Genomic DNA, 12500 nt, shown 5'->3' with positions numbered 1-12500 from the left:
GAGAATTTATTATTCCGTACTTCGATGGCAAGTACTTCGTAGGCAACTCGCGTTTTCGAGTAGATCGATTTTGAATCCTCCGTGGGAAAGTAGTAGGAGTCTGGGAAATTGGTTATTGAGAGAGAAAGAGAGATAGATAGAGAGATAGATAGATAGATAGAGAGAGAGAGAGAGAGAGAGAAAGAGAGAGAGAAAGGACATACTTCACCGCAATCACAATCCCGGAAGAGAGCTCCGTCGTCTACGTGGAGAAGAGCTCGAGAGTCTAGGATCTATAGAGTCGCGGCAAGGATGCGGAAAACTTTTCTTTTTATTCTTTTCTTATCGCGTGAAATCGAGCAACGTTCTTTGCAATCAAAGAAAGTAGAAGAGAATGAGAAAAGAGAGAGAGAGAGAGAGAGAGAGAGAGAGAGAGAAATTTTTTATGATTTATGATTATCTTCTTTTTTATTAGATATTTTTTCAAACTATTTCAAAATTTAACAATAGTTTATTTAAATTAACATAAAGGGACAAACAAGAATTACGATGGAATATCATTAATAAATATTATTCAAAATAATCAAAAATGGTCTTCAAAATTGATTATTAACAAAATGTATATATTATAAGTATATGATGTATAATTCGATTTAAATTATTTCTTTTGTTTTATTTTTTTATGATTCTTTTAATTTTAAAAGAAATATTTTGCAATTGGTCATAGGTCAAGTTTTATTTGTTCACGTCGATATTTAATTTATTTCTTTGATTAATCCAAAAAGAAAAGAAAAAAAATGGAATAACTTATCGCGGAACTATCAAAGTCTTTTTTCTTTTTTTTCTTCTCTCTCTCTCTCTCTCTCTCTCTCTCTCTTGCTTTTGCTTTCTCGCTTTCTTCGCTCTACTCTATTTTATTTTATTTTGTTTTATTTTATATTTTGTTTCCTTTAGACCGTCGTGAAATGAAGTACGACATTCGTGAAAACTTTTTGCATACACTCTCGAGAACGAGAAAACAAATGGTTATCGGCTTTTTAATTAGAATAACTAATAACTTTTCTCTTAACTTTCGACGATATTTCGATTTGACTGTTATATAATTTTTATCCCAGTTTGCGGAAAAGAATTCTCGATCTTTTCGAAATGTTGTACGTTTTTTTCTTTTTCCTCTTTTTTTTTCATACTTCAAACGTTCCTTTATATATATATATATATACATATATATATATATATATATATATATATATATGTATATATATATAAATATATGTGTATATATAATAGTTCCTCTAAGAGAGTGTATAAACTTGCATAAACATATTTTTTTCGTTGATTATATAGAGGTAACTGTTGGTGCTCGTCATCATAAGTACTTTATATGTACGTGCAAGAATCTTATCTGACATATTGCAGATTTATTGCATTAAAAATTTTCACTTTTTTTTACTTCAAATATTTATCATATTTGTGCATACACGTATATATGTACATATATATATATATATATATATATATATATATATATATATATATATATAAATAAAAAAGATAACGTTTCTCTTTGTCCATTATGATAGAGATTAACAATAAATCGTTCATTCAAAATGAATAGATAATTTTTATCAACGTTTATTCAGATGAAAATTAATTATTTCTTAACTAACGTTCGTTGGAAAAGTATCTTTTTTTTTTTTATATTTTCAGAAATATCAAAAAAAGAAAAAAAAGGAAAAAAAAAAAAAAAGAAATCGATATAAGTGTAAAAGATACAACGGACGAATATATAAACGTGATATATGTGAAAATATGTAAATTAGAAACGCAATCCTTGGAAATTTTTTCTTTTCTTTTTTTCTTCAAGGATTTGTATAATTTGTATGATTATATATATATATATATATATATATATATATATTATTTATAAATATATTTAAATAAAAAAGATAAAATTTTTCGTTGAACATTGTGACAGAGATGAACAATAAATTGTTAATTCAAAATGTATAAATAATTTTTATCAACGTTTATTAGAATGAAAATTAATTATTTCTTAATTGACGTTCGTTGAAAAAGAATTCTTTATTTTTTTTTCTTTTTTTCTTTTTCTTCTACATTTTTTTTTTTCTTTTTTTTTTTTTTTTTATTATCACGAGTATCAAAAGAAATCGATATAAATGAGAAAGATATGGAGGATGAAATATTTCAACGAGTTATGTGAAAATATGTAAATCAGAAACGCAAATCTCGTCGTTAGATGGCGCCAAGGAAATTGAACGATAATCCAAAAAGCCATACATTATAACAACCTTAATCGTGGCTTTCTTTGACATATCACCGCGAGTGGAAAGGGCTGGTCATAGTGATATCGTACATGTGTAACGTCTCTAAACCGCAAACGAGATTTGAACGAATTAGAGAGAAAAGCTGGTTTAGAAACGTTAACATTCGTGTACGTATTAAAGAGTTTCTTAAAGGTTTCTACAAAACGTTTCAATCTTCTTCAAATTTTTACTTGCCAATTGAATTCTTTAGATCATTCGACGTTTGATTTGCATTCGGTATAAATAATTATAAGAATACTCGAGACTTGTTCAATATAAACGTTTATTCATTAATTTTTATCTTCGTTGATATTATTATTATTATTATTATTATTATTATTATTATTTCATTCCTTTTGAATTAATCTGTCTAAAACATTTCATTTTTATTATTCAATAATAATTTTATTATTCAATAATAATATAATTTAGTTTTTATGATATAATCATATCTGAATAATAATGGATATTTACATGGCTCGTTTAATCGATCGATCAGAAACTACTTGAGTACGTTATTTTTTGCATTTCTCAGATTTCTAACTTAAGTCGAGCTAATATCACGGAGTTAAAAATAAAAGAAGGTAAAAGAAAGGAAGTAGGGAGAAAAAAAATTTAACTTCGGCACCTCGATAAGAGCAAATACTTGAAATCGTATTACGATTTAAAGAGAGAGAGAGAAAGAGAGAGAGAGAGAGAAAGAGAGAGAGAGAGAGAGAGAGGAAACAGATAAGTGTCTATCGCGATATGGAAATTGAAATTACACACGCGAGCCTACCTTCTTCAATGCTATCCAGTACTCCAGCTTCTCGTTCTCATGATATGTGTGGTGAATTAAGTTGAACGATAATCCGCAGACGTGGTTCAGCCGGATCAACTGTAATTATTGCAGTTAAACGTAGGACACGCTTGCTCTAACCGCAAACTAATGACTGCCTCTCGCTGAATTTTGGCTGAATATATGTACTATATTATTGCTTAACCTAACTCTCTCTTTCTCTTTCTCTCTCTTTATGTTCCTCTCTCTCTCTCTCTCTCTCTCTCCTTTTTTATTTATTTTTTTTCTTTCTCTCTTTTTCTATTTCTTCGAACATATCGAAGATATTTTTCTCCTTCGAAAATATGTCTAATTCTTTTTAACTGACTGTATCAGATAAGATTATTGATATTTCAATTATTTTCTTTCAAAAGCTTTCATTTCAGTTCTTGAAAAGTGGATATAACATTACAAATCAGATAATATTTTTTTTTTTCTTTTTTCAAGAAATATATATATATATATATTTTTTTTTTCTATCAAAATTATTTTTGAATTTTTGATAGACTTCATTAAAACGCTTCTAATCGCTTTTTTTTCAAAATAATACGTTCTTGTTTATAAGATAAATTTTGTAAATTCTTTTCTTTTTTATTTCATTTTATTATCTTTCTTTCTTTTTTTTTTTTTTTTTTTTTTTTTTATTACTGAAAGAAAATATAAATTAATCAATATTTATTCTCGATCGAAACAATTTAACTTATTATTTTTGTTTTATTAATGGAATAACAATTTTCAATCACGATTGATAGAACGTGTTAAAGAGATAAACTAAAATAGGCTAATGGTTTGAAACTAATTTCGCATTGGTTAAATTATAGTATATAACGTTTGATGAAAATAAAAAGAGAAAAGAAAAAAAAAAAAAAAAAAAAAAGAAAAAAGAAAAAAGGTGAACGTTTAACCGGTCTCGTTATCCACGAAAATGATAAGAGCAAAAACGAGGAAAGGCGCGTGTTCCGCAACTTTATTGTAATTTCCTCGGGGAGTTGGCTTTTAGAGTCAGTTGCATCCCCGTGAGCATCTTAATTGAAAGCTTCAGGCCAATCTTCCAGGTTCACTATTAACGAGATTGTTTTTACCAATGAGAGGACGAGCAATTTCAACATTTTCAACAGGCCTTTTTTCAGAACTTAACAAAGATTTTCAGCTAATCTTTATCGTTTAAAGTCTTGTGACAAATAGATGATTATTTAAAAATTATTATCTTGCTTCTTTTTTCTTTCTTCTTGTTTTTTCTTTTTTTTTTTTTTTCTTATTTTTGTCAATTTTTCACTTTCATATAAATATATATATTTTTTTCTTTTTTTTTTTTTTTTTTTACCACGCATAATAAAAAATGGGTAAAGATTGTGTGATTTTATAAATCGATCATTCTTTTTCGAGATTCTTTGGACAAAGTTATTTTTCGAATTTTAAAAATTACAATTTGAACGAAAACAAAAGAAAAAAAAAAAGACGAAAAAAGAAGATAGTCGAAAAGAGCTCGTAAAGGAACAATTGATTTAGAATGTTTTGATCCTTTTTGGGTCCTTATGAAATATATTTAAAATTATTTTTTTCTCTATCTCTCTTTCTTTTCTTTTTTATCGATGTAATTTATATATTTACTATCATATCGAATTCCAAGATGATATTGGCGTAATATGATAATAATTGTAATAATAATAATAATAATAATAATAATAATAATAATAATAATAATAAATTCATTGAAATGCAAACGTCATTTATATTAATTCAATGTATTCCTCTATTCGCGCAGTATGTGATCTCTAATTATTATTTTTCACTTTTCTCTCTTATTTCTATTTCCATCTCATCGATTTATTATAGATACGAATATATAAGATAATGACGAATAAAAGATCTTTTCTATCCTTTTCTTTTAATAATAATATCATTTTTTTTAATAGAACCCGTGTAAATATAAATGCAGCGGAATTCTATACCACATTCTATAGAATTCTATACCACGTTCTATAGATAGATTTATATCATCGGAAACAATTCTATACACTTTCCATTGAGAAGTTTGTGATCGTGAATTCAGTTTTAGATTACATATTGCCAATTACCAAACTGTATCTATAATTATCGTAATAATCGTACGAAGAATTTGATTATTAAAATGGATTATTTCGTAAGGTGCATGCCATCGAATCATTATCATCGTCATCATTATTTATTATCATTATTATATCTTACGGACCTTTGACGTCATCATCATTTCAAAATTCCGCTGCGTTGATGCTTCTTGAAAGCTTTTCCTTTTCCTTTTTTCTTGTTTCTTTTTTTTTTTCATTTTTGTTTATATCACATACACACACACATACATACAAAGAGAAAAAAATAAAAGGGATCCCTTGTTACGTTATTCCAAGCTTTCAAATGGACACAGACACCAACTAAAAACATTTGCGTATGTACGATTCGATGTGAACCGCTTTCGTAAGCACTGCACTTATTGTATAATCGTTTCTCTCTGTCGTAAGCCTGATTATCGAAAAGAAAAAAGAAAAAAGAAATAAGAAAAAAAAAAAAAAAGGTAAATAGAAAAAGAAACAGAAAAAAAAACGAAAAAAGAGGAACAAAAAAAATACCTCGCAAAAAGAAAAAAAGAAAGAAAAGAGGAGAAGAAAAAGAGGAAAAGGAAGAAGAAGTGGTGGAGGTGAAGGCCAAAAAAAAAAGAAAATAGAAAAAAGAAAAAGAAAGAAAAAAAGAAATGAATAAATAAATAAATAAATAAATAAATAAAAGAGTTACAAAATATATATTAAATTTGACTGGCATAATTGTGATTGTAACTGGGTGTTTCTTGCTTGCAGCACCAGAGCGCCGCCCAAGCATTGGTGAGTCGCATGCCTCTCTTTTTCTCATTCTAATTCTTCTGTATCATCATTTTTATCTTTTTATATATATCTCTCTCTCCCTCCCTCTTTCTCTCTCTCTCTCTCTCTCTTTCTTTCTTTCTCTTTGTCTGTCCGTCTTTCCATCTGTCTGTCTATCTGTCTGTTTATATGCCACTTTGCCACTTCGCCTACCACTCTCTTTTTCTATCTCTCATTTCGTCCATCCTTTTATTTTCCTCAATTTTCGTTTCATACGAAAACGTTTGGAGATCCAACGATAACTTAATGAAACTGTATCTCATTGTTCATTTAACTTGATAAACCATTAAGTCCATTTAACCACTTGCACTGACAATTGATTAAGTGATGCGCGTGAACAAATAGTTTACGTTAAATAAATCCATAGATATAAATTTAGTCATCATTTCTATCAATATTCGTATGTAGACATAGTTTCTATGACAATAAATTCCTTTTATTTTATAATATTTTCTTCTAGGATTGATGAGTTTCAAAATTTAATTAGGAACGTTGTCCGACGCAATCAGACATAGTTCTGTCGTTGAGTTCATTTTTTTTTTGGTTTTCTTCTTTTTTTGCTTTGGTTTACTTTGCACATGTACTTTGAACCTTCTTCGAAGGATCTACTTATGATTTTCTTTTTTCTTTTTTAGTTTTCTAACCTTTTCTTTTTTTTTTCTTTTTTTTTTTGTCTTTTTGTCTTTTTTTTTCGAACACTATCCACTGAACTTATATCATTGACTTGCGCTTTTTATTTTGTAATATAGGGTAGAGAGAGAAAGAGAGAGAGAGAGAGAGAGAGAGAGAGAGAGAGAGAGAGAGAGAGAAAGAAAGAAATAATATTATTTTAATAATACATTTTTATTTTATTATTTCTACTACTTTGATTTTAATAAAATATGTACATATAAAATTGTGAAAAATATTGTCCAATAAATATATTAATATCTTATGGATATAGATCGTATTTTACACGGTCTATTGTTTTCGAACAATAAAATTTCAATCATTCTTGTGTCACAAGTTTTGTTCATATTTCAAAGACAAGCCGTTCATTCAAGCGAGTATTTCTTTACGTCGTTTCAAAGCTTGAGACAAATAACTATTGGCCTGCGTAAACACGTCAATTCAAGTGCAAGTGGTTAAGACCGATCATGTTTAACCTTGATCCTTCCTTTAGCCCCTTTAACTAACACCCAGCGGCTTTGAATTCATTTTTAACATGTTACGGACGAATACACAACGGAATATCTCACGGTTATCGTATTGTGTTATGTTAAAAGGTGCGTTGACGTGATATCTCGTATATTTTATTTGGACAAGAAGAAAAAAAAACAAAAGCAAAAGAAAAAAAAAAGGAACAAATCAGATGGTTAACTGGATACGTTTGATCTATTAGAAATGAAATAATATCTGATCCGCAATGTGTTAAATAGCTGCACGATGTCTTAATAATACACGTCCATATTTCACATTCTAACAATAACGTTAATTCATATTTTTCTTTTTTTTTCTTTTTTTTTTTTTTTTAATCATTCCAAGCTTGTTTCTTTATTTTTGAAAGTTAAATTGTTAACTAAAGGAGAACGTTTTGAAACTGTTGAGGTTATACAGTGAGTCTCATAAAACAAGTCTTAAACTGTATTCCAGCGTTTTAGAAATGGAGTTCTAGAAATGTTACGAACAATGGCGTTTAATGTGCGCTTGGGAAAAGAAAATTTATGTTTGTATAGTAATATTGAGCACTTTTTGATGTATATAATTAGATATGAATTTTATTTCGAATTGTTATATATAATAATAATAATAATGTTATTATTATTATTATTATTATTATTGTTGTTGTTGTTGTTGTTGTTGTTGTTGTTGTTGTTGTTGTTGTTGTTGTTGTTGTTGTTATGATCCGTGCATTAAGAATTTTTAACGCGAAGCTTTTTTTTACCTTTTTAATTTTTTTCTTTATTCTTTCTCTCTCTCTTTCTCTTTTTTTTTTTTTTTTCTTTTTTTTTTTTTTTTTTTTTTTTTTACAGACAATCACCATTAATTCTGATTTATAATCAGACTTCCTATATTCCTTCTATCTTTTTATTGGCTCTCTTCACACATTTTAGAATGAATCGAAAGAAATGGCGCAGAATTTATAGAAAAGAGAAAAAAAAAGAAAAAGAAAAAGAAAAGAAAAAGAAGAAAGAAAGGATTTTCATTTGATATACTCAATTCTAATTCGAGTTGGCTGCACGTGACGTTTAATGTGTACTCACGTATATCATCCCCCTCTGATTGCAAGTGCATCCCCTTTTGCATGATAATCCAGATGCGTGGGTATGTAAGTGTTTGAGAGTGTATATGCGTGCGTGTACACGTGCATGCATTTCGAATAGAACGAGTATACCATGCATAAATTAAAAATTTACTATTTTAGCATGCTTATAAGAATGTAAGTTCCCTTTTTTTTTCTGCACTTGTTATTTTATTTATTAACTTTATATATCCGCTATTTCTCTCTCTCTCTCTCTCTCTCTCTCTCTCTCTTTCTCTTTCACACACATACACACACATACATACTGTTTATGAGAAAAAATATAATATGTTATTTGAACGTTGAACATTGTTTATCAATATTCTTCTGTGGGCTATCTTCGTTTTTAACGTTAATAATTATAGTATCGTAAACAACCGCTTACTTGCATGCTGCGATTAACTTTATCGTTTATATATATATATATATATATATAATTATATATACATATATATATATATATAATTATATATACATATATATATATATATATAATTTTTTATTTATATATATATATAATTTTTTTTTTTTTATTAATATTGTTTATTTTTTTTTCCTTTTTCTTTCTTTTTTCTTTTTTCTATCTTCTTTATTTTCAACGCCAATATCGTAATAATCGATAAATAACGTTTCATTCCTTACGTATTTTATGTTAACTTTTTTCTTTGTTTTCTTTTTTTTTTTTGTTTTCTATTTCTTTCAACACGAGTCGTGATATCTTTGTGTTAACACTATCAAATGTATGATTTAGTTTTTAGAAATTTAATGACAAAACAAATTTCTCTACGCACATACATATCTCTGTAAGTTACATTAAATTATATCGAATTTGTTAATATGTAATAATGTCACTTTCTCTCTCTCTCTCTCTCTCTCTCTCTCTCTCTCTCTCTCTCTCTTTCTCTCTTTGTCGATCATTATCAAAAGTTAATAGATATAATAATTAATATGATGTTAACGAGAAAACATTATCTGAAAAATTTTATCAGATATTTCAAGTACTTAAAAACTATTTTGTTTTTAACCAATATTCTGGAGCTAAAGGGATTGTTGAATTGTTGAATTTTGTTAAATAAAGAGAAAGGAAAAAACAATAAAAAAAAAAAAGAAAAAAAGAAAAGAAAGAAAAAAGTAGAAAAAAAGGAAACGTCCGATTCGACGCGTACAAAATTATTTATTCACTTTAACGCAAACTGTATCTATATAAATAATACATACATACATACATATATACATTATATACATATAAAAAACATCGGATCACACTTTCTGTGTGTCGTCCAATAAGCAACGAATCCAGTTCGTTCTCCTCCCCTCCTCCTCCTCTCTCCTACCTCACTTTAACTCGTATACTACGAAATAATTTACTCCTGATGGACGCCAGGGAAAATCCAATCGCACGGATAATCGAATTGTCGGCTCGATGGATCGGAGAGTATCTTCTCTTTCTCGGTTAGTCTTTCTCCCCAACGATAAAGAGAGTGTGATAAAGAGAGAATGAGAAAAAAGAGAGAGAGAGAGAGAGAAAGAGAAAGGGAGAGAGACTATCCTTTCTCTCTCTCTCTCTCTCTCTCTCTTTCTCTTTCTCTTTCTCTTTTCCTCTCTTTTTTCTTTCTTCCTTTTTTATATCGACGGATTAGAACGTTCATTCGCCTGTGAATCGAGACGACTATGGCAGAGAAAAATTTAGTTTGGCCCGTTTCTGTTCGCGTTTATCGATCCGCGGCAAATCCTATTGTTGTTAAGGGATAGAAAGAGATAGATTGATTTGAACGAACGAGAGAAAACGTAGACTTAGAAATCTGATAAAATTTTTTTCATATAAACGTTTAAATCTTTCGAATTTGTTATTAATAAGAAAATAATTATACCTAGTTATGATATTTACATACATATATACATATATACATATAATATATATATATATATATATATATATATATATATATGTATGTACATATATATATGTATATACATATATATATATATATATATATATATATATATATATATATATATATGCTTCTGTTCGTGTATTTTCGGATACACTCGAGTTATTTCAGGGCGTACCCCCTTGTCGAAACTAGGTCGAAAGTAAAAGTTCTCTAATTGCACATTTATCGATTCCAATAATCGATCCGTAGTCTCAATGCGGTTCTTCGTAGATACCAAGAAAGTTTTAGAAGTTCCTAGGAGACTCCTAACTCCGATCTAAATAACGTTTAAATCGTGAAACGTTATCACCCTATTGGTGTTATCCGAGAACTTGACAAACTCCGTCTTGATTATAGTCAATTTAAAAAGTCCAAAGATAATATTTCTATGTACATTGAAAAATAATAATGATTTTTATTTTTTTTTATATATAAAATAATAATGACGCTTTATCTTTTATTTCATTTATATTAATCTCATGTACTTGTAATATTTCATAATTTAATGATATTATTTCGTGACGTTTATATCAAAAATCTTATTTTCATAACACACAGACACATAAACATATATAAATCTTTTATAATTATCGATAATTTATATATATATATATATATATATATATATATATATATATCAATAATTATTATAACATTATAATTTTATTATGATTTGACAAGAACAAAAGAATATGTATATATCATTAAAGTAAAAATATATATGTATATATTATTAATTAATATAAATTGACAATAATTATAATTAATAATATATGATGTGATTGAAAAACATAATATATCAAAAATTTATCTAACGTTATAAAAATGTTTCGTTAGAAAGAAATGAAAAAAATTATTTATTTATTTCTTTGCTTTTCTTTTTTTTTCTTTTTTTTTTTTTTCTTTTTTCTTTTTTTTTTTTTATCTTTTTTTCTTCTAATAATAGTCATCGTTAAAGGGATAAATGTGTAATATTATTATTTTTGTATAATCGATCAGTTTGTTTCTTCATTTTACATACTTTATTATCGAGCGGAGACATTTTTAAAAACGAATGATCCATTGTTTCGTCTCACTTACTTAGAAAGTCACATGGGGCCATAACGTTACGTGCATAAATTCGCTTAATAGCGTTATGTGTCTCATGAGAACAATAAAGACACACTGTCTCAGTTGAACTTTGTCCCTAGCAACGTTCTGTTAACTTCATGGATCTAACGAAATGTGAATCTTCCGTTCTAGACAACACCAAATTCATTTTCATTCTTTCTTCTAGCTAGCTCATGCATAAAAATTATATATATATATATTTTTTTTTTTGTATTTATTAACTAACATTTATTTGTTATTGAAATTTTGTTAAATATTTTCTAAACGCTATTAATAATTACAATTTCTTCGATCAATCAAATCTAATGATGAGTTTTCTTCATTTTATTTAACAAGTAATTTTCCCAAGATAAAATATTATTTTATTTCTTATTTATTTAAATAATTTGGATTTATGAAAAATAATAAAAAAAAAAAAAGAAAAATAAAATAAACACACACACACACACACACACACACACATATATATATATATATTATATATTATATATTATATATTATTATTATTATATTATATTATATTATATTATATATATTTATATAAATTAATTTTTAATTTTCATTGATATTAATCATATAAAAAATTACTGTACATTTACATAAGATCGAAATCTTTCTTTAATGGCGAACGAGTTTTATTTATTTTTTTTTTAACTGGCTTTACATAGACGCCTAGAAACTAGATAGAACAAATAAAGCTGTATTCGTAAGTTGACGAACGATCCTAGGCTAGTATGATTAATTATTTATGGATCTACCATCATAGTAGAACGCATATGAGACTCTACCCACGTTTCAAGCAAGAAGCACGTTTCTCTTTCTTTTTCATACTTCGATATCTAAAATAGTAACCCTTTCTCCATTCATATCAACAAAGTAGTTTTAATTTTCTAGTAAGTATGTATCTATATGAGTGTATGTGTATGTATATTCGTGTATAAATCAATATCCATGTTTTTTTATCTCGCATGGTACTTTATACTCTTCTTACTGTATCTATATGTTTCAGTCATTCATGTGCTTTTATTTTTTTTTTTTTTATAATAATCGATAATAGAACTCCAATATTCCAAATTAAGTTAAATCTTAATACATTAGTTTAAACGTATGTAGTTAATAATTTTGTTTGATCTGACAAAAAGTCATATTTAAAAAGAAAAAAAC

General features: G+C 27.1%; 1 protein-coding gene across 6 annotated transcripts in view; it reads left to right on the top strand.

The window, feature by feature from the left end:
• Positions 1 to 12500, top strand: part of LOC124952852 (sodium/potassium/calcium exchanger Nckx30C) — a 55865-nt gene that overhangs the window by 3385 nt on the left and 39980 nt on the right. For 3 of the 6 annotated variants that reach the window (XM_047503352.1, XM_047503350.1, XM_047503351.1), the window contains exon 2: positions 5949 to 5972. The exons of the other annotated variants lie outside the window; for them this stretch is intronic. In XM_047503352.1, coding sequence (XP_047359308.1) covers positions 5949 to 5972 — 24 coding nt within the window. The remainder of the gene's footprint in view (positions 1 to 5948; positions 5973 to 12500) is intronic. 6 annotated transcript variants of the gene reach the window in all.

The sequence above is a fragment of the Vespa velutina genome, chromosome 11 (assembly GCF_912470025.1).
Source record: "Vespa velutina chromosome 11, iVesVel2.1, whole genome shotgun sequence".
Classification (NCBI taxonomy): domain Eukaryota; kingdom Metazoa; phylum Arthropoda; class Insecta; order Hymenoptera; family Vespidae; genus Vespa; species Vespa velutina.
Note: the sequence above shows the minus strand (reverse complement) of the source record. Positions and strands in the feature narration are given on the sequence as shown.